The 21,564-nt window shown below is 45.1% G+C and overlaps 2 protein-coding genes across 8 annotated transcripts in view; one reads left to right on the top strand and one right to left on the bottom strand.

Annotated features, from left to right (window-relative positions):
- Positions 1 to 17,607, bottom strand: part of RABEPK (Rab9 effector protein with kelch motifs) — a 28,745-nt gene extending 11,138 nt beyond the window's left edge. For 3 of the 6 annotated variants that reach the window (XM_082695583.1, XM_082695585.1, XM_082695586.1), the window contains exons 1-4: positions 17,474 to 17,607; positions 10,784 to 10,844; positions 7,030 to 7,187; positions 3,202 to 3,354 (exon numbers count right to left, since the gene is read on the bottom strand). In XM_082695583.1, coding sequence (XP_082551709.1) covers positions 3,202 to 3,354; positions 7,030 to 7,187; positions 10,784 to 10,844; positions 17,474 to 17,549 — 448 coding nt within the window. In that variant the 5' untranslated portion in view covers positions 17,550 to 17,607. Of the gene's footprint in view, positions 1 to 3,201; positions 3,355 to 7,029; positions 7,188 to 10,783; positions 10,845 to 13,048; positions 13,134 to 17,473 lie in introns of those variants that run through there. The other 3 variants (XM_082695587.1, XM_082695588.1, XM_082695584.1) reach the window with 2 other exon arrangements.
- Positions 17,608 to 18,918: 1,311 nt separating this feature from the next.
- Positions 18,919 to 21,564, top strand: part of PPP6C (protein phosphatase 6 catalytic subunit) — a 38,936-nt gene continuing 36,290 nt past the window's right edge. Inside the window, exon 1 of one of the 2 annotated variants that reach the window (XM_082695596.1) lies at positions 18,919 to 19,253. In XM_082695596.1, coding sequence (XP_082551722.1) covers positions 19,179 to 19,253 — 75 coding nt within the window. In that variant the 5' untranslated portion in view covers positions 18,919 to 19,178. The remainder of the gene's footprint in view (positions 19,254 to 21,564) is intronic. The other variant, XR_014301977.1, reaches the window with a different exon arrangement.

Here is a 21,564-nt window from a genome sequence, read left to right as displayed (position 1 = left end):
TTTCTTGCCTAGGAAATTCTATGCCTTTTGTAAGGGTCTTTTTTTGTTGTTTTTTAAAGATTTTTATTTGAGAGAGAACCAGTGGGGAGATGGGGCAGAGAGAGAGAAGGAGAAGCAGGTTCCCCGCTGAGCAGGGAGCCTGACATGCAGCTCGATCCCAGGACCCTGAGATCATGACCTGAGCCAAATACAGATGCTCAACTGACAGAAACACCTAGGTGCCCCTGGAAAGGTCTTCATTCAGCATCCAGAGTGCCACAGGTAGCATCTGTAATATGTATGGAACTCAAACACAAACCTGGAGATGAAACAAGTCTTAGCCTCTATCCAAAGCAAAATGTAATTATCTCGAGAGTTATGGATCTTGGAGAGCTTTTGGATCTTAGGGGGAGTTAGAAGGTACACATCCTCTGGGATCAGAAAATCCTGGGATTGTGTTGCTCCCACATCAAAACACCAGCACAAATAACCACAAAGGACTCCTAAGCCTTTCAACAGACTGGACTTAGTAACAAAATAGCTAATGACTCACATTTTTCATATTTTGGGGGCATCGTGTCAACTTATATTTTCTAGAAGAGGAAAGGGATCTGGTAGAAAATCAACTCCTCTGACAGAGGCTTTCTAAATTCTCCTTATTTTATTCAAATGGATGCCATCATTGAAAATCAAAAGGCCAGGGATCCAGATTCCATCTGCTAAACCATAGCTACATCAATCAAAACAACTACCCAGCATTAATTGTGTGCCAGATACTGAGTGAATTTATATCCTGGCCAAACTTAACAAGGTAAGAACTATAACTATCCCAATGGAACAGAAGACCATCTGTTTGCAAACAAGCATCTTATTGAGAGCACTGGGCAAGAGTGGACTGTCGTGTGAAAAATGTCCAGGTTGCTCATTGTTAACAAAACGCATATTTAAATAATTAGATAAAAGTCTGTTGCCTATTGAATCAGCAGTTTTTAAAATGATAAATTCAAGAGCGCCTGGGTGGCTCAGTGGGCTGGCCTCTGCCTCCAGCTCGGGTCATGATCTCAGGGTCCTGGAATCGAGCCCCTCATTGGACTCTCTGCTCAGCGGGGAGCCTGCTTCCCCCCTCCCCCGCCTGCCTCTCTGCCTACTTGTGATCTCCATCTGTCAAATAAATAAATAAAATCTTTTTTAAATAAAAAGATAAATTCAGGGGTGCCTGGCTGGCTCACTGGCAGAATGTCCAACTCTTGATCTCAGGATTATGAATTTAAGCCCCACACTAGGCACAGAGATTTCTTAAAAACAAAATCCTGGGGCGCCTGGATGGCTCAGTTGGTTAAGCAACCAACTCTTGATTTCAACTCAGATCTTGAGCTCATGGTTGTGAGTTTAAGCCTCAGGGCTATGAGTTCAAGCCCATGTGAGTTTAATCCCCATGTTCAAGGCCCAGGTTGTGAGTTCAAGTCCCACGAAAAATAAATAAATAAAATCTTAAAAATAAAAGATAATTTCAATGCCAGTCAGGAGTGAAAATGCACTATTAATCAGAGCTGGAGAGAGCAGCAGTTAGAAAACTCTGGACATCAAGACGGTAACATGGATCAAAAGACTTTAAGTTCACAGTGTTTTACTTTGGTCTTTTTTATTCTGGGCATGAATTCTTTTTTTTAAGATTTTATTTATTTATTTGACAGACAGAGATCACTAGTAGGCAGAGAAGCAGGCAGAGAGAGAGGAGGAAGCAGGCTCCTCACCAAGCAGAGAGCCCGATGTGGGGTTCGATCCCAGAACCCCGGGATCATGACCTGAGCCGAAGGCAGAGGCTTTAACCCACTGAGCCACCCAGGTGCACCCTGGGCATGAATTCTAAGCAAATAATTATCAATCACTTCTGAACAAAGATGTTCACACCTTGTTATTTACAATGGTAAAAATCTGAAAACAAACTAAGTTATAGTATTGTCCCAAAATGGAGGATCATGCAGCCATTAAAAGTGATGTTAAAACAAAGTTAATAGGAAATTATTTATACAGTAACTATGAAATGAAAAGGAAAAAGGCACCCTAGTGTAGAATTGAATTAGTATGAACTCAGGCTTACAAAAATGCAGAGAAATAAAAGAAAGGAAGCACACAGAGAGGTTATCAGTACCCTGAATGTCATAGGATCGTGGATGTCTTCTGTCCACTTTACACTTTTTTCAAATATTTTACAATGAATTATGTTTATGAAAACAACCCAAAAATTTTAACTACAATTTTTTTTTAAACTACAATTTTTAACAAAAAGACAAGTCCACCTCCCCTGGGAAGTTCAGGAACATTCTCTCCGAAGAGATGTTCCTTAACTGTTTTGTCTGTGATAAAACTGCCAGTGAGGCTGGGCAGGAACTTTGCACTATTTGGCTAAAAGAAACATAAAAGGAGGATCTAGGTCAGGGTTTGTTAACTTTGGCACTATTGGCATTTGAGTCTAGATAACTTGCCATAATAGGATGCTGTGCTGTGGATTACAGGATGGATAGCAGCATCTCTGGCTTCTGCCCACTAGATGCCAGTAGCGACCCCCCACACCGCGAGCTTGATCACCAAAAATGTGTCCAGACTTGGCCAAGTGTTCCCTGGGGGACATAGTCACCCCCATTTGAGAGCCCCTGATCTAGGTGACAGGTTCTAGGCTGGCTCAGTCACTGACTCCCTGGTGACTTTAGGAAACTCACTTCCCCTTGACCTGGTTGCCCCCTTGGCAGCGCTGTTCTCGGAAGTTTCTTTCAGTTTTGGCTTTTAAGAAGTTGATGGTTGTACATGGTATGAGGCGGGGGAGGAGGGATGTAATTCTGTTATTTTCAGATTCTGCTAGATGTTAAAATTCCTATTTTCAGGCACCTGGGTGGCTCAGTCAGTTTAGTGTCTACGTTCAGCTCAGGTCATGGTCCCAGGGTCCTGGGATTGAGCTCTGCATCAGGCTCTCTGCTCAGCGGGGAGTCTGTTTCTCCCTCTCTCTCTAGCCCTCACCCCCGCTGATGCTTTCTCACTTTCTCTCTCAAATAAATAAGTAAAATCTTTAAGAAAATAAATTAAAAAAATGAAAATTCCTATTTTCTAAGAGGTAAGCAAAGTTAAATGAATTATTCAGGACAATCCAAATGAGTTTTGCTCCAGGAAATGGAATCGGAATTACTTCTTTATTTAGGTAAATAAAAATAACTTTTGGCCACTTACCAGAATTTAGAACTTGCAGGCAATTGCGATTTCCTGACCGGTCAGCACCTCCAAACACCCAGATGGTATGAGGTGCACAAGAGGGAACGAAGCTGGCATGCTCGTAACGGGGCAAGAGGCCCTCCACAGCGGCCAAATCCCACCGGTATGTTCCTAGAAGACATTTCACTCAGCCCCAGCGTTGGAGCTGCCAACTGCTTCTATTAATTGGCAGACTTGAGAGAGGGGGAAATGGTCAAAAGCGTAAGTGAACAATCATCACGTCACTTGCAGGAGAATATGGTCAAATTCTAAAAAGTCAGGGGTACTCTGCCTAGTCCAGAAACCCTTCTCTAGGGAAACTGTCCCCATTCTACCAACCATCAGGGTGGAGATCCCAGAAGACCTGTTTGTATTACAAAACCTTGACTTTCTGGCTTCAACTGATTGGTTCAAAGGTAGTCACTTGACCCAAAATGGGTCAATCAGAACCTCCCTCCAGAGAAGCTGGAATTCAAACAGATTTCTGAATTTCTTCTATCATGTGTGGAGAAAGAGCTAAAGTCGAAGTCCAGAGAAGAGAAAAGAAACATCAACATAAAGAAGTAGATCCCCGGGGCGCCTGGGTGGCTCAGTTGGTTGGGCTGCTGCCTTCGGCTCAGGTCATGATCTCAGGGTCCTGGGATCGAGTCCCGCATCAGGCTCTCTGCTCAGCAGGAAACCTGCTTCACTCTCTCTCTCTCTCTCTCTCTCTCTCTCTGCCTGCCTTTCTGCCTACTTGTGATCTCTCTCTGTCAAATAAATAGATAAAATCTTTAAAAAAAAAAAAAAGTAGATCCCCCAGAGAGAGTCAGGGAGACAGCAGATGGTTTTTGATGGCTTTCCAATTCCTTTTTCTGCTCTCTCCTGAGGATGGGCTGTATTTCCTATGTTTAGATTCTTCCTTATTTTTCTGCCAGTTTAAGAGAATTTCTGTTACCTTCAACTAAATGATTTCTGGCTAAAACAAGTTCACAACTGCCAAGGGGAGTCCCCATTTTACAGGGCACTGAAGCCCAGATGGTTCAGACAGCTTAGCCAGGGTCACAAAGCTAGTACTAAGTCCCACCAAAAATGTTTGTGATCTAAACAGTGAGTTTCTTGAGGGCAGGAAGAGATTTCACTTGCCTTTGATTTCCTAGTGCCCGGTGTAATTCAGATGGCTATGCAGGAGGGAAGGTGGCACATTGGGGGATGAGAACCCCCCTGAGAGGGGGCATCTCTACTGTTGTCATGTAGACATGCAGGGCTACTGATGTCAGATCTCCCAAAATTATCAGAAGCCAAGCCATTTCCATTTTCATATGTAGACCTTTGCACATTTGGTTGGTGAACAACTGAGATCAAAATAACAGCCATGTGACATGGACCTAACAAACTTGTATGTGGGCCACTGGTTTTCTTCTGCCTATTGCGTGTAGCCTGGAGTGGCTACCATTCATTCCTTGTTCATTCATTCATTCATTCATTCATCCATCCATCCATTCATCCATCCACCCAAATACTTAAAAACTACCTACTCTGGGGGGCCTGAGTGGCTCAGTCAGTTAAGTGTCTGACTCTTGATTTTGGCTCAGGTCATGATCTCAGGGACAGGAGACCCAGCCTCAAGTGGGGTTCTGCGCTCAGAGCATGGAGCCTGTTTAAAGAATCTCTCCCTGTCCCTCTCTCTCTGTACCCCACTGCCATTTGTGCCCTCACTCACTCTCTAACAACAACAACAACAAATTAATTTTTTAAAAAGCACCTACTCTGTGCCAGGCACCAGGACAGTGGCTTGGGATACAATGATGGATAATATAACTATGTTCCTTGTTTCCAAGGAACTTATACTCTTGTGGGGAAGACAGACAAAAAACCAATCACATGGGATAAGAGCTGTGAAGGGGGAGAAGAATGGGAAAGCACAGAATACTATGGACATACAGAAGGTGGACTGACAAACTGTGATTTATATTAAGAAATACAGATGTGATCTTTGTCAGTTCCAGGCACAGGGCTCTTAAGACCCTTGGAATTTCCGAAACTATAAGATTGTAAAGGTGTCTTACACAACAAGTGCCTGGGTTTACGTTTATGAGGTGACTTCTGGAAAGCCCTAAGGATAGGGGCTGGTTGTCAAGGGAACTAACCATATGATTAGAAGTTTGGAACTTTCGGGACACCTGGGTGGCTCAGTTGGTTAAGCAGCTGCCTTCAGCTCAGGTCATGATCCCAGCGTCCTGGGATCGAGTCCCACTCACATTGGGCTGCTTGCTTGGCAGGGAGACTGCTTCTCCCTATGCCTCTGCCTGCCACTCTGTCTGCTTGTGCTCACTCTCGCTCCTCTCTCTCTGACAAATAAATAAAATCTTTAAAAAAAAAAAAAAAAGAAGTTTGGAACTTTCAGCCCCAGCCTCCCACCCCGACCTCTAGGATCGGTAGAGGGGATAGAGGTTGAATCAATCACCAGTGGCCAGTAATTGAATCAATCATGCCTGTGTAAAGAAGCCTCCAGAAAAACCCAGAAGAAGGGGTTTGGAGAGCATCCAGGTTGGTAAACACAAGGAGTTGCTGGGAGACCATGCACCTGTAGAGCATCTTGAAGCTCCGTGCCCTTCCCCCGTTCCTTGCCCTACGCATCTCTTCCATCTATCTGGCTGTAGCTGAGTTATATCCTTTTATAATAAACCAGTGATCCAGTAAGCAAACGATTTTCCCAAGTTCTGTGAGACACTCTAGCAAACTAATGGAACCCGAGGAGGGGATCATGGGAATCTCTGACTTAAAGTTGGTAGGTCAGAAGCACAGGCAGCAACATGAACTTACAGTTAGTATCTGGAGTGGGGAAGGGGTGAGAGAGTCATATAGGACTGGGCCCTTCACTGGTGGGATCTGAAGTTAAGTCCAGGTGGATTGTGTCAGAACTGAACCGAGTTGTGGGATACTCAGCAGGTGTTGCAGAATTGCTTCATGTGGGGGAGGATCCCCAGATATTTGGGGGCCAGCAATGAGGAACTGAGACTAGTGTTAAGAGGAGAGATACAAGTAGCAATGCCTAGGCTAGTCCAGAAGCAGCAGGGAAATCTTCCTGATGGAAGTGATAGTTAATCTGAGATCTTAAAGATGAACAGTTGCTACATGATAGGGAAATGGAAGAGCCTTCCAAGCAGAGGAAACAATATGTGCAAAGCCTTGGAGACCAGAGATTTAGACACGTCCAAGGAACTAGAGGATACTCAGTGTAGCAAATGCGGGTTTGGGAGAGCCAAGAAATGAGCTGGGAAAAGCTTGAAACATGGGAGGGACATGGTCAGATTTGTATTTTAGACAGTTCTCTCTGGCTAGGTAAAGAAAATGCACTGTAAATGGGTAAACTTGGAAGCAGGGAGACTAGAGAAGAGGCTGTTGAAACATTTAGTGGAGAAATAAGAATGCTCGGACTACAGTAGTAGTATGGGAAATGGACAGACACGGATGAAAATAGAGACACTTGAGACTTGGTGACTGGATATGTGGACGGAAGACGAGGTAGATCCATCTATGTCTCGCAGAGGACTATTTGTTTGGTGAAGGAATGGTTGAATGTTCAGGGCTCTGAACAGACACTGTGTACCCCCCACCCCCCCATAAAAGAAGCTACTGGTTGGGTGGATGTGTTCCAGAGATCTGCTGAGACCTTAGGGAGTTCTCAGGGATGTTCATTTCCTTACAGACATCCCTGCTCTCTAGTTGGAACTGGTATCCTGACAAATGCTCTGGTCATGGCCAGTGTAGCACAAGCTCTGCTCTTTGGCTACAGGACACCCACTCCACAGGTGCTGGTCTTACCCAGGTCCAAGATGTGCACATCTGAGAAGCTCCTGTGTGGATCTGCTCCCCCAACAATGAAGACCTTCCCACTCTTGGTGTCACCAACTGGAGGTAAATAAGAACAGCTGTGGCCAACCCGAGCACAGGGGCTCTCTCCAGGCGGGGTCAAGGTGTACCTGCCAAAGGGAGGATGTATTCAGGAGACCTGGGCAGCAGCATGTTTTTTCCACTCCAATGAAATACTCCCCCAGGATGAGGGCTCCTATACACACACACACACACACACACACACACACACACACACACTTTAAGTTGTATCCAGCAAAGCAGTATTTCCCTGATTAATCATAGTACCTTGCATTTGCACATAACATTTGGCTTTTCAGTTTTGTCACTACTTCATCTCACGTTAGCCTAATGGGGATGCCCTGGACTAGTAACTGTCCCCACTGGGTAGACAGGGAAACTGACAGCCAGAAAAGTTCAGTGGTGTGTCCAGGCATGAGATGGGAGTCGTGAGCATGATGTGTGAATTCAGGCAGACTGGGTTCAAGCCCCAGGTCAGATGCTTTTGAGAAGTGTGAACCTTCGGAAGTCGTTTAACCTTTCTAAACCCTCCTTAGTTTCCTCATTTTTAAAATGAGGACGGCAATAGTTCTTACCTGGGAAGGATAAGATGAGGTCTTGTAACCAGTATAGGGAGGGTCTCAATGAATGGTGGCCAGAGCTTCCGGTGCACTCACATAGGAACCTACAGCCCTAGCTCTTTAGCCACAAGCCCTCGATGCATTGTCAAGTAATATCCTCCAGAACGTGCTGATTTTAAGAGCTTTCCCAGACTATTCATAAAGCTTGGCCTGATAGAAGCCAGAGCTAGGACTCTCAAAAAAAACCAAATACAGGACCCATCCATCTCATTCTCTAAAGTTATTCTGAACATGACTGTAAAAACATACTTCAAACTTCCTGGTTGGAAAAGAAAATTCTGCAGCTGTTTCTCGGGCCCTGTCTCATTTGACCTCTCTGGCATCTGATGGTCCTCATTCTTCCCTCCTTCTCGTACCTTCTCCTTACCTGGTTCTCCACATCTCTTCTTTTTGTTCTCTACCCATCTTTCTGACTGCTCTTTTGTTTTTGTGCTCTGAATCCTTCCCCACCAGCTGTCTCCTGAGGCTTAGTACCCCTGGATTCTCTTCACTTCTCAATCTCCGTTTGCTGACCTTATCAAGTTCATCGGCACTGATGGTCTCAGTTACCACCAACCTTTATATTCATCAGTGATTTCCAAGTCTCCATTTCTTTTCCAGATCTCTCTTCTGATAACCAGACTCACACCTCCTATTATTACCTGAATGATTCCCAACAATGTATCATGCCCGCGGCTAACTTCCTGACAGCCCTGGTTTCCCTTAATCTGCACAAAACCCCTTGAGGACAGTACTATTTTTTTTTTTTTTAAGATTTTATTTATTTATTTATTTGTCAAAGAGAGAGAGCACAACCAGGCAAAGGGGCAGGCAGAGGCAGAGAGAGAAGCAGGCTTCCAGCTGAGCTAAGAACCCGATGTGGGACTAGATCCCAGAACCCTGGGATCATGACCTGAGCAGAAGGAAGCGGCTTAACCGGCTGAGGCAACCATGGTGGAGGACAGTACCATTATCATCATCTGCCTTTTACAGCTGAGGGCCCAAGACATTGAAAGATGAAATAACTTATCCAAGAGTACACAGCCACCCAGATGCCTGGTGAATAAGACAAAAAATTTCTGTCTTCAGAGCCCTTATGGATTAGTTGGGAAGAGAAACATTAAATGGATAAATTCACAAATATCCATTTTATTTATTTTTTTATTATTTATTTTTTTAAAGATTTTATTTATTTATTTGACAGAAAAATCACAAGTAGTCGGAGAGGCAGGCAGAGAGAGAGAGAGGGAAGCAAGCTCCCTGCTGAGCAGAGAGCCCGATGCGGGACTCGATCCCAGGACCCCGAAATCATGACCTGAGCCAAAGGCAATGGCTTAACCCATTGAGCCACCCAGGCGCCCTATCCATTTTATTTTAATTGTGCTATAAAAGAGTACAAGGGATATATTGTATGACAGCACGTCATGAGAGGGCCTTAATCTGTATAAGGAGAGGTGGGAGAAGGAGGTGGTCGGAGAAGGTTTCCTGAAGAAGCGCCATTTGAACTGAGAAATGAGTAGAAGTTAGCTGGACAAAGAGAGGGATGAAGATGGAGGGAAAGAGTGACCCAGGTAGAGACCAGTTTGCAGTGCGAGGCGTGTTAAAGAAGAGAAAGAGAACAAAGGATGAACTAGGGTACTTGAGATTGGAAAGACAGGCAGGGACAGATCATGCAAGGTCCAATGGGCCATTTGAAGGACTCTGGTTTTTATCTTAAGATCAAAGAGGCACAAGGGGGGGATGCCTGGGTGGCTCAGTTGGTTAAGCAGCTGCCTTCGGCTCAGGTCATGATCCCAGTGTCCTGGGATCGAGTCCCACATTGGGCTCCTTGCTCAGCGGGGAGCCTGCTTCTCCCTCTGTTTCTGCCTGCCATTCTGTCTGCCTGTGCTCGCTCTCTCCCCCTCTCTCTCTCTGATAAATAAATAAAATCTTTAAAACAACAACAACAACAACATTTCCTTTAAAAAAAAAAAAAAGGCACAAGGGGTGCCTGGGTGGCTCAGTGGGTTAAGCATCTGCCTTCGACCTGGGTCATGATCTCAGGATCCCGGGGTTGAGCCCTGCCTTGGGCTCCCTGCTCAGTAGGGAGTCTGCTTCTTCTTCTGCCCCTCCCTGCTGGTGCATTCACACTCTTGTCTCTCTCAAATGAATGAATAAAATTCTTTTTTTTTTTTTAACTTTAACTTTTTTTTTTTTTAACTTTTTTTTTTTTTTAAGATTTTATTCATTTATTTGACAGACAGAGACCACTAGTAGGCAGAGAGGCAGGCAGAGACAGGAAGGGAAGCAGGCTTCCTGCTGAGCAGAGAGCCCAATGCAGGACTCGATCCTAGGACCCTAGGATCATGACCTGAGCCGAAGGCAGAGGTTTTAACCCACTGAGCCACCCAGGAGCCCCAATGAATAAAATTCTTAAAAAAAAAAAAAAAGAGAGAGAGAGCGATCAGAGAGAGGCATGAAGGGTTTTAAACCAGGGAATGCCCGGATCAGATGTATGTTGGCTTGGGAGTAAGAGTGGACACTGGTAAGCCAAACCAGAAGCAAAGTCCTACAAAGCACTGCCTCCCCCCTACAGCCTTCTGTGAGCCCTGCTTCAGTGCTGACCACATTTCCTCACCATCACCTGCTAAGGGCAGCCCCTACAATGCGGAGACTATTCCCCTCTGTACCTTCAGCACCTACACGGCAGCTGCCCCTGTCGGGCCAGTGTTAGCTGTATAAAGGGTTGGTTGAACCAGCAGCCAAGAAACAGTAAGGCCGGTTTAATCCAAATCCACTTCCCTGAAAATCTGAAAAGTGAGTCACAGCTTGAGGCAAGACACGGTGTTGGAGCTGAGGCTGCCAGATGGTCAGTGCCTTACTCTTCCTAGAAAATGGATTTTAATAAAATCAACATCTGCTCTGCAATAATTATTGCCCCACTATCTTTCCTCTGAAGACCTTTCCAGACAGTTTGAGTCTAATTACCAGCAACTACAGACAGTTTCATCTCTCCCCTTTTTCATAGATGATCAAATATGAAAGTAAACAACTTAAAATGAAACAAAAACTCTTGTTTTTTTCTGTCTGAATCCTTCCTTACAGACCATGTTGCTTTCCTGGGCTTGTCTCCAGGCTCCAAGACTGGCAGCAGCTTCATGGTATCCTCTGCATAAGAAAGAAAGGCACTTTTTAGACATTTTAAATTATCTTCCACCTAAAACACAGAACAAATTGAGTCAGTTTCTTCCTTAAAAACTTTCCTTTGGGGGCGTCTGGTTTGCTCAGTGGTTTAAGCCACTGTCTTCAGCTCCGGTCATGATCTCAGCATCCTAGGATGGAGCCCCACATCGGGCTCTCTGCTCAGCAGGGAGCCTGCTTCCTCTTCTCTCTCTCTCTCTGTCTGCCTCTCTGCCTGCTTGTGATCTCTCTCTGTCAAATAAATAAATAAATAAATCTTAAAAAAAAAAAAAAACCCAAAACAAAAAAAACTTTCCTTTTGATGTGCCAATTCCTAGGGCCTGATTAATTTGAATAAGCATTACCAACACTTCGATATAAAGTTATATTTGGGAGGCAAATATAATACAACTTTATTAACACAATTATACAAGGTTTTTGGTTAAAGTTTTCTGTGTATCTGTGATTTTCATGGAGAAGGGGCATATACAAAATTTTCAGGGGGACACTTGGGTGGGTCAGTTGGTTTAGTGTCTGCCTTCAGCTCAGGTCATGATCCCAGGGTCATGGGATCGAGCCCTGCATTGGGCTCTCTGCTTAGTGGGGAGCCTGCTTCTCCCTCTACCTACTGTTCCCCCTCCTTGTGTGCTTCTCCCTCTTCCTGCTGGTCCCCCTACTGGTGTATTCACTCTCTGTCAAGTAAGTAAAATCTTAGAAAATTTTTTTTTCAGGGCCCATAAAATATTCACACTCATCAAAAGATAAAATATTTTGTTTTATTTATTTTTTTAAGGTTTATTTCTTTTAATAATCTCAACACCATACACAGGACTCGAACTCACAATCCGGAGATCAAGAGTCACGTGTTCTTCCAACTGAGCCAGCAAGGCACTCCAAAAGGTAAAATATATTATTTTATTTATATTTTAAAGAATTATTTATTTGGGGAGGGGAGCAGAGGAAGAGGGAGAAGTCCCAAGCCAACTCAGTGTGTAACCTGAAGGTGGGGGACTGGATCCCATCACTCCAGAGATCACTACCCCAGCTGGAAACCAAGAGTTGGAGGCTTAATGGACTATACCACCCAGACACCCCCCAAAAAAATATTTTAAAAGGCTGGGAAATACTGAACTCTGGGATAAATCCTGGCCTCAGCATGGATTTCAAAGCCTTCTGGACTCAACCTTCTTCTTAGGAACCCAGCGCCACACTTCTTGCTATAGTGAGCTATTCTTGTTGTATTTGTTGTTTCTAACATGGCAGGCCCTTTCATATCTTGTATCATTTTTTAAAATATTTTATTTATTTATTTGACAGGGAGAGAGATCACAAGTAGGCAGAGAGGCAGGCAGAGAGAAAGAGGGGGAAGCAGGCTCCCTGCTGAGCAGACAGCCGGATTTGGGGGGGGGGGTGGAATGCGGGGCTGGATCCCAGGACCCTGAGATCATGACCTGAGCAGAAGGAAGAGGCTTAACCCACTGAGCCACCCGGGCGCCCCCATATCTTGTATCTTGTGCTACCTCCCCTACCTGAAATGTCTTGTCAACTAGGAAAATCCCAATGAACCTCCAAAGCTCAGTTCAAACGTACCCCCCCCCCCTTCTCGATGTAACCTTCCCTGATTTGTTGCTTTCCATTTACAACCTCAAGTTACTTCCTTCTCCCTCTGCAAGGTTATCCAGCCACCATCATTGCAGGGATCACCCTGAAAGTAATTATCTATTTAAAGGTCTCTAGTTTAGATTCTGCACTGAATTCCAACAGAACTGGGCCTCTCAGATTCAACCAGAGAACCTACCAATGGGCTCGGCTTAGAGTAGAACTGAGGGATGAGTGAAGAAGGAAAATGGATGAGATTCCTGGGAGATAAATGGATAAATTCAACCTTTGGCCTAAGCCCCCGCAAGACCCTGTGGTGAAAACTTCGAATGGGCGGGGACTTCCTACAGCCACCCCTGCCAGTCCCATCCCCCAGTCACCATCCCCGCGTGGCAGCGATAGAGGACAGGACTCTGGATCGAGAGAGCACAGGCTGATTCCTTTCCGTCATTGTCGCCGGGCCGGAGTCCTATCGCACCCTCCCCAGGGCTCTCCACCCGGCCCGGGCCCACTACCCTAAAGGATGGGACCGCCCCCGCCCAGGATAGCTTGAGACCCACCGCCCGGAGAATCCCAGACCCTGACCGCATTACCTGCGGCAGCTAAGGACGTTCCCGGTTGTGGCTCCGCCCTCAATGTGGGCGGGGACTACAACTTCGCCCCTCCCCCAGACCCGGAAGAGCCCAGCGGCCAACCGTTCTCCTGCTCTCCGCTCCCAGGACCCCGCCTCCAGGGCGCGTCCTTGTGAACCGTACTAGGAGAGCTCCTCCTAGCCCTCCCCGAGTGTCGACCTAGCCGAGCGAGTCTCGGGAACTGAGCTGGCTGGCCGTCCCTGGGGCCGTTCCTCCCCGGCAGTGTAAATAAGCCAGGGCTACTTGGAAACGATTTACAAGCGAACTGCCGGGGGGTGCTGGGCATCCACTTGGGCGACCCAAATTCCTTTGACAGCAGGGCTAGGATGTTTTAAGTTACAGCGGCTGCTGGAAACGGTTTTTGAAAGGGAGAGTTAAAGATGCTTTTCTAGGTGTGAAATCTCCCTGCGTGGTCCTTAGGCCACTTCAACCTTTGGTGCCTTAAACAGCCGACTCCATAATTAGCGTTAGTGACTAAGGCAGGCACTATGCCGAACCAAAGGTGGCCTCTGGACTCCTGGAGTTTACAAACTAACAGAGAGACAGAAAAACAAGTAACTAGGTACATGTGCAAAAAGTGCAAGGAATACAAAGTTCATCAATGAGAGTATTCTTGGGGAAGTTACTTTTCTCTGGGCCTCAGTGCCACCCATCTGGGAAAATGGAGCTATTAAGATTTCTGTCACAAGGTTATGGGGCAGAATACATGAGCTAATGAATACAAAGGGCTCAGGGCCCAGTTGCCCGCACAGAGTTGGTCTTCTGTAGAATGTAATGCCTTTTTTTTTTTTTTTTTAAGATTTATTTATTTACTTGCCAGAGATCACAAGTAGGCAGAGAGGCAGGCAGAGACAGAGAGAAGGGGAAGCAGGCTCCCCGCTGAGCAGAGAGCCCCAAGCGGGGCTCAATCCTAGGACCCTGGGATCATGACCTGAGCCAAAGGCAGAGGCTTTAACCCACTGAGCCACCCAGGTGTCCCGAGTGTAATGCTATTCTTAGCTATAAATGAAGTTTAGACACCAGTCCTGTCTGCTCATTTGCTTTACCTCTGGTCTCCATAACATAGTTCCCCTGCAGCTTTCCTGAAAAATGGATCTATGGCTCACCCATGTCTATGTTCCAGGAGCCCCACAATCATTTAGGAAGACTGAAACGAGTTGCTGTGTTCTAGGAAATAGAAGAAAAGCTAAGGAAAGAGACCACAGGAGCTCTTCAAGAGTAGAGCTATGGTACCCTAGTGGGAACTAGACTGACATGCTTGGGTTCAAATCCAGGCTCCAGCACTTACCATGTGACCCTGACATTTGGCAAGTCCACTAACTTCTCTGAGCCCCAGTTTCCTCATCTCTAAAATGGGGATGGTAATATCTCGAATACCAGTTCTTGAAATTAAAACAGGAATTTATTGACAAAGTGGAATTTGAGGTCTGCAGCTCTTCTCACAGCTCAAATATCCTGATTCAAACACCTGAAGTCTTCGTGAGTTCCCATATTAATGGAAAAATCTCCACTGCTGTCTGCCACAGAGGATTTTTAGGAATATTCAGTAATTCTGGGGGCTCAGTCCGTTAAACATCTGCCTTCGGCTCAGGACACGATCCTGGGGTCTTGAAAGGGACCATTGTGTCAGGCTCCCTTCTCAGCAGGGAGCCTGCTTCTCCCTCTTCTCCCCGCTTGTGCTCCCTCTTGTTATCTTTGTTCCTCTCTCTCAAATAAATAAAATCTTAAACAAACAAACAAACAAAAGAGTAGTCAGTAATTCAGTAATTTTGCTCTCCTAAAGGAAAGAAAACGAGGACTAGATTGGCTCTGCCACATGTTCATGCACGTCTAGATGGAGATTTTTGCTCAGAGCTGCAGAATGCTCTGATGCATCCTGTGTCTTTTGGCTAGCTCCATTTCAGGGTGCCAAACTGGAGTTGCGCATAAGAAAAACCAGAAAAGGTTTGTGGGCAAAGTAGCGACCACTTTTCTTTGTGAGACCTACGCTTTATACTAGAAATCACATTCAGAAATTGCTGGAAGGAACTTTTGAGATCTGTTTTTAAAATGGAAATGGAGGCCCAGAGAATTTAAACTGATTAGCCTACATAAATGGCAGAACCAGGAGCCTAGATTTCCTCCTTTGCCAAAGGAAAACTAAGAATACATTCCAGTGAGCAAGTTCTGTACATTTTCCAAAATAAATGACCAATGTGTCTATCACCTCTTCTAAGAGATCACCCAACACTCTGAAGGATGCTTCCCTTATTTCTCTCTGCTGTGTATATCAAGAGTGAGGTTTACTGAATGGGGTGGGGCTACAGGGGGGAGTTTACCACATGATTTGGTAATGTGAGAACTGTCACCTGTGATACTATCCACTTTCATTAGCTACCTGTTCACTGACTTATCAGCAAGGAAAGCAATGTTGCTGATGTCATCTCCCTTTCAACCCATATTATAATTTGTAAAGAATGGTCATGTCCATCTCCTTACTTGCCTTACTTCCCAGTTCTGAGAAGGTATCTTAAGTAGGATTAATTTCCACTTACTGAGGTTCAAAGCTAAAAAGTGAATTGCCAGCTTTCTAAAGAGGATGGTATTAATAATTTTAAAAAGTCAAAAACAATAGCATCTTTTCCTCATTTGGAATTCTTTCTCCAAGAAATTCTGGACATGTCGGGGCGCCTGGGTGGCTCAGTGGGTTAAAGCCTCTGCCTTCAGCTCAGGTCATGATCCCAGGGTCCTGGGATCGAGCCCCGCATCAGACTCTCTGCTCAGCAGGGAGCCTGCTTCCTCCTCTCTCTCTTCCTGCCTCTCTGCCCACTTGTGATCTCTGCCTGTCAAATAAATAAATAAAATCTTAAAAAAAAAAAAAAAGAAAGAAATTCTGGACATGTCATCCTTACACTTTTTCCCTCTTAAAATCTTAAATGTTACCTCTTCAGAAAGGCCCTTCCTATCCACATAATACTAAGAGCTAACATTCATGTTGCACTCACTCTGTACGTAGTATCATTAAGCCCTTTCTATATACCACTAACTGTACTAAACCTTAGTACAAGCCTATAAGGTGTTATTCTTATCTTCTGCATACAATATGATGACAGTTATTATCTCCATGTAGAAGCTGAGACAACTAGAGTACAGAAAGGATAAATAACTTTGCCAAAGTCACACTATGAGTAATAGAGCCTGGAACTGAACTTTGGCCAACTGGTAATACACTTTATAATCTCTACTATATTGCCAACCTAAAGTAGGCCTCTTCCACTCCATTTTTCTTACAGCACCCTTCTTTCCCTTTTAGGCATGAATCACACTTTGCAATTAGGATTTGCTCATTTATATTTATTCTGTTTGTCTTTGTCAGACTGTAAGCTCCATGAGGGCAAGGATCATATCTGTCTCATTCATGTTGTAAGTGCTATATAAATATTTGTTGAACAAATGAAGAAATATGTGCTGTGGATGTCATTAATTCTGCGGCAAACTTTTAAAAATTAATTTTAGGCGTGCCTGACTGGCTCAGTCTATAGAGCATTTGACTCTCGATCTTTGGGTTGTGGGTTCAAGCCCAATGGCGGGTGTAGAGATGACTTAAAAATAAAATCTTCAGGGGCACCTGGGTGGCTCAGTCATTAAGCATCTGCCTTTGGTTCAGGTCATGATCCCGGGGTCCTGGGATGGAGCCCTGCATTGGCTCCCTGCTCAGTGGGAAGCCTGCTTCTTCCTCTCTCAGTCCTTCTGCTTGTGTTCCCTCTCTTGCTGCCTCTTTCTTTCTGTCAAATAAATGAATAAAATTTAAAATAAAATAAAATAAAATCTGGGTGGCTCGGTCAATTGGGTGTCTGCCTTCAAGTCAGGTCATGATCTCAGGACCTTGGGATCAAGCTCCGTATCGGGCTCCCTACTCAGTGGGGAGCCTGCTTCTCCCTCTTCCTCTGCAGCTCCCCCTCCTTGGTCTCTCTCTCTCTGTTAAATAAATAAATAAAATCTTTAAAAAATGTTAAAAATCTTCAAATAAAATTAAAAAAAATTAATTTTGGAGGTGCTTGGGTGGCTCAGTCAGCTGAGAGTCTGACTCTTGATTTCTGCCACGGTTGTGATCTCAGGGTCGTGAGATTGAAATTTTAAATATTTTATTTATTTAGTTATTATTCATTTATTATTTGTTCATTATTTATTATTTACTATCATTTATTTGTATATTATTCATTTGTTTATTATTTAAAGATTTTATTTTAAAGTAATCTCCACACCCAATATGGGGCTTGAACTCACAACCCTGAGATCAAGAGTCTCATGTTCCACTGGGACCATGTTCCCAGGGTCCTAGCCAACCCCCCCCAACTCCCCCTACGCCGACAAAATACACTTTAAAGTAAGAGGATGCAGGGGCACCTGGATGGCTCAGTGGGTTGAACCGCTGCCTTCGGCTCAGGTCATGATCTCGGGGTCCTGAAATCAAGCCCCGCATCGGGCTCTCTGCTCAGCAGGGAGCCTGCTTCCTCCTCTCTCTTTGCCTGCTTGTCATCTCTCTCTGTCAAATAAATAAATAAAATCTTAAAAAAAAAAAAAAGACTCATTTAAAAAATAAATAAATAAATAAAGTAAGAGGATGCAGGCCAGGGCCATTTGAACAACAAATATTACTGAGCACTTGCTACTACTGGATTATTCAAGTCTCCTAACTGGTCTCTCATCTGCAGCTGTCCTAATACAGTCAGAGAGATCTAATGAGTTTTAAAATGAGTTTTGCATGTTACTCCTCTGCTCAAAACCCTGCAGTAACTCCCCATTAGATTAAAAGTAAAAACGTTCTTTTCTCTCATCCCTTCTCCTCTTGCTTCAACCGCACTAATCTTGCCATTTTCAATATTCCATCTAGATATGCTTCCCTCTCCAGGCCTCTTGTGTTAGCCTCTTCCTTCTGATTGTCCTCAAGCATCTGAATGGCTAACTCCCGTACCTCTTTATTGGTTCTTAGAAATGCATCACGCCATCTCCCTTACACTGTGGTCTTTCTTCCTTCTCTCTAGCACTTATCACTTCCTAATATGCTCTACAGTTATTATTTTATGTTCTGCCTCCTCTTCTAGAATGTAGTTACAGATTGAGGATAGAGATCTTTGGTTATTTTTCTTTCTAAATATCCTAAGTGCCTACAGTGGCATATAATTGGTGTTCAATAAATAGCTGCTAAAAGAACTACTGTTGAAGTTATACTTAGTGCCAAGTCCTGTTTTTCTGTTTTGTTTTTTTCATTTGTTTTTGTTTTTCTTCACTGACGGTAGAACAAGAGACTCCCTGCGCTCATGAGACTTACACCGAAGCATATTTAAACCAGGTAGACCTATGTTCGGGTCTCTGTTCCCCTGCCTAGTCCCTGTGAGTTATGGTTCAAGTTACTTAACCTCTCTGAACTTTGCTTTCCTATTAATTGTTATGAGGATTAAACGGAAAAACAGCATTTATATAGCATTTAGCCCAAGAAACCCGTAATGAGTGTTTCCCTCCCCTCCAGGGCTGCAAGACTGGTATCCCCACGTCTCTGCTACAGGTTTAGGCAAGGTTTTCACAAGGACTTTCAAAGGTACAAATAGGTTAACTACGCCCAGGCTTACCCAATTTTTAACTGAAGAAGTCTGGTGAGAGGATGCTTAAAAGCGTCTAAGTAAGAAACTAAGGAATGGCTAGGGTCATCTCCTTTTTTTTTTTTTTTTTTAATCAGAAAAGCCTCGGTGGACCCATTGAAGTTAAAGTATAAAGGAAGGGAAGGGGAGAAAAAGTGGGGCTAACTGGCCACAACTGCAAACTACAAATCCCAGTACTCCCCGCGGCAGAAAACTACGGGTCCCAGCCAGATTCATCGTCTGGACCCGGGGTGCCTCCAGGGACCCGCAGCCTGGTTCGGCTGGAGAGAGCGTGGGGCGTGCGGAGTCAGCGGGGAGAATCGGCTCAAATTTTACGCCGCTGCGCAGACGCCTCTCACGGGCCGGACGTGACGTAGGAAGAGTTCCGGCTTCGGCCTCCGCCGCTGCCGCCGCTGCCGCTACTAGAGCCGCCGCTGCTGCCGCCGACGCCGTCGGGGCTTGTTATTTCTAAAATGGCGCCCCTAGACTTGGACAAGTATGTGGAGATAGCGCGGCTGTGCAAGTACCTACCGGAGAACGACCTGAAGGTGAGCCCGGCCGGGGCGGGAGCGCTGCTTGCGGGGCTCGCCCCTTCCGGCAGTGGGGCGCCCGCCGGCCCGCCCTTCCTCTCTCCGCGGGACCCCCGCCAGCATCCCGCCCCGTCCGGTCCTGGCGGTGGGCCTAACGCGGGGCGAAGCGACCCGGTTCGACCTGGCGTCACGCGGAGAGCGGGGGGAGCCCGAGTCCCCCGAATGCTGTCCCGGTTCCCTCCGTGGGGATCCCGAGGGATGTCGCGGCCTCTGTCCCAGGGTTGCCCCTCCTGGCCTTCGGGCCACCCCAGGCTCTAAGCCTTGACAGCTTTGCGTGGAGGACTCCTCTCCGCTCACCCCGACCCGGGTCTCCTGGGGACCGACCGAGGCCCAGCGGACAGTGCCCTCGGAGTGGGGTCATCCCCCAGAGGTGGTGACAGGAGCGCGCGGGGTGGCCGGCGTCTGACAGGAGATGCCGCCAGCTCCCGGAACGCGGCCCGGCTGCGTTTAGGTCCCCGCGGAAAGGGAAGACGGTGGGCCAGAGCGGTCTGGTAGGGATGTCAGAGAACGTCAGGTCGTCCCTCTTTCCGTACCCCTCGTCCCAGTCGCTTGTTGCGAGCGTTGGTTTAGTTCTGTTAATTCAGATAGGAACCCATTTTCCAGTGCGTTGTTGAGCTAATGTCGGTGGATAAAGTCGTAGGCCCTCAATACAAAAACTTTATGCCTCTTAAGTTGTTTCCTCGTAATCCCTTCTTTTTTTTTATTTTATTTTTCAAAGATATTATTTATTTTATTTGAGAGAGGATGAAAGAGAAAGCACGAGGGGGAAGGGTCAGAGGGAGTAGCAGGCTACGCGCCAAGCAGGGACTCTAGGATCGTGACCTGAGCCGAAGGCCGTCGCTTAACCAACTGAGCCACCCATGCACCCCTCTTAAGTCCTTCTTAACTGAAGATTTCCTTTCTTGGTTTCCCAAAGGAGATGAGTTGTTCCTTGCTATTACCTAGCATGTGGGGGTAGAGGAATGAACGTAAGAGAGAAGGAATGTAAGTTTTTGGTATGTTGCTTTTCTGAGAAGTGTTTTCATGCACAACGTTTAGGTGTCTGACAGTGTTCAGCGGTCAGTGCTAGTGCCTGTTTTACTTGTTCAGTTAACTTTGATTTACTGTGTGGTAAGTGGGTAAGCTGTTGATATTTTTTTCCCTCTAGTCTGTGGATGGAAAGCAATTTATTTTTGTAAATTCTTTTTCAAGGAAGGGATTACTGTTTTTTTTTTCTTTTGCTCTGTTCGTACAGGAAGTTGATATTTAACATCAGTCAACAAGTATGCAAAATGTCTAAGGTCACACCAGCTCTTATGGATGTAACTTAATTGTACTTAGATGTTAATTATATATGCTGTATGGTAGGGGAGTCATTCTTGCACATTTTCCTCTTTTTAATAAGATACTTTGATTAAAATGAGGAAAAAGCCAATACTAGCAGTGTAGCTTTTATTTATGCCCATCTGAGTCCTTCTGACATTAGTTTTGTTTATATGCACCGAGGATACAGTGAACATTGGGACCTAATTCATGGAAAACTAACCAGATGTCTCTTGGTGGCATTGTTCAATAGATCAAGTTGATTTTCTCATATCAGTGATTTGATGTGAAACTTTCTGTTTTTTAGCACAAGTAAAGCTGTCTTGAGCTTTGTGTTAATGAGTAAAATGTTGCTTATTATTATAGTGTGTCTTGATATTAACTTGAGATTGGTTATATGATTTGGAAGATAATCAGTTGGATTGGATTTTCTTTAGACCTCTTAGTTTGATAAACATTGGATTTTCTTCCCACCTTAAGGAAATAGAGGTATTAACCATTTCATTTCCCTTTGCAACACTGTTGGGCTGTATGTAGTGTATATCTGTTTCTTTTTTTTCCCCCTAGATAAGTATTTATTTATTTTTATTAACATATAATGTATTATTTGGTTCAGGGGTACAGGTCTGTGAATCATCAGTCTTACATAATTCACAGCACTCACCATAGCACATACCCTCCCCAATGTCCATAACCAGCCACCCTGTTCCACCCTCCCAACCCTTAGTTTGTCTCCCTCCCCAGTGCCATCTAGTTTCATTTTTTCCCTTCCTGCCCCCCATAAGCCCCCCATCCTGCCTCTCAAATTCTTCTCATCAGAGAGATCATATGGTAGTTGTCTTTCTCTGATTGACTTATTTTGCTTAGCATAATTACCCTCTAGTTCATCCCCATGGTTGCAAATGGCAGTATTTGATTTTTGATGGCTGCATAGTATTCCGTTGTTGGAGATCTGTTTTGTTTTGTT

This window comes from Mustela nivalis, assembly GCF_964662115.1.
Source record: "Mustela nivalis genome assembly, chromosome: 13".
Classification (NCBI taxonomy): domain Eukaryota; kingdom Metazoa; phylum Chordata; class Mammalia; order Carnivora; family Mustelidae; genus Mustela; species Mustela nivalis.
This window is presented reverse-complemented; position numbering and strand designations above follow the sequence as displayed.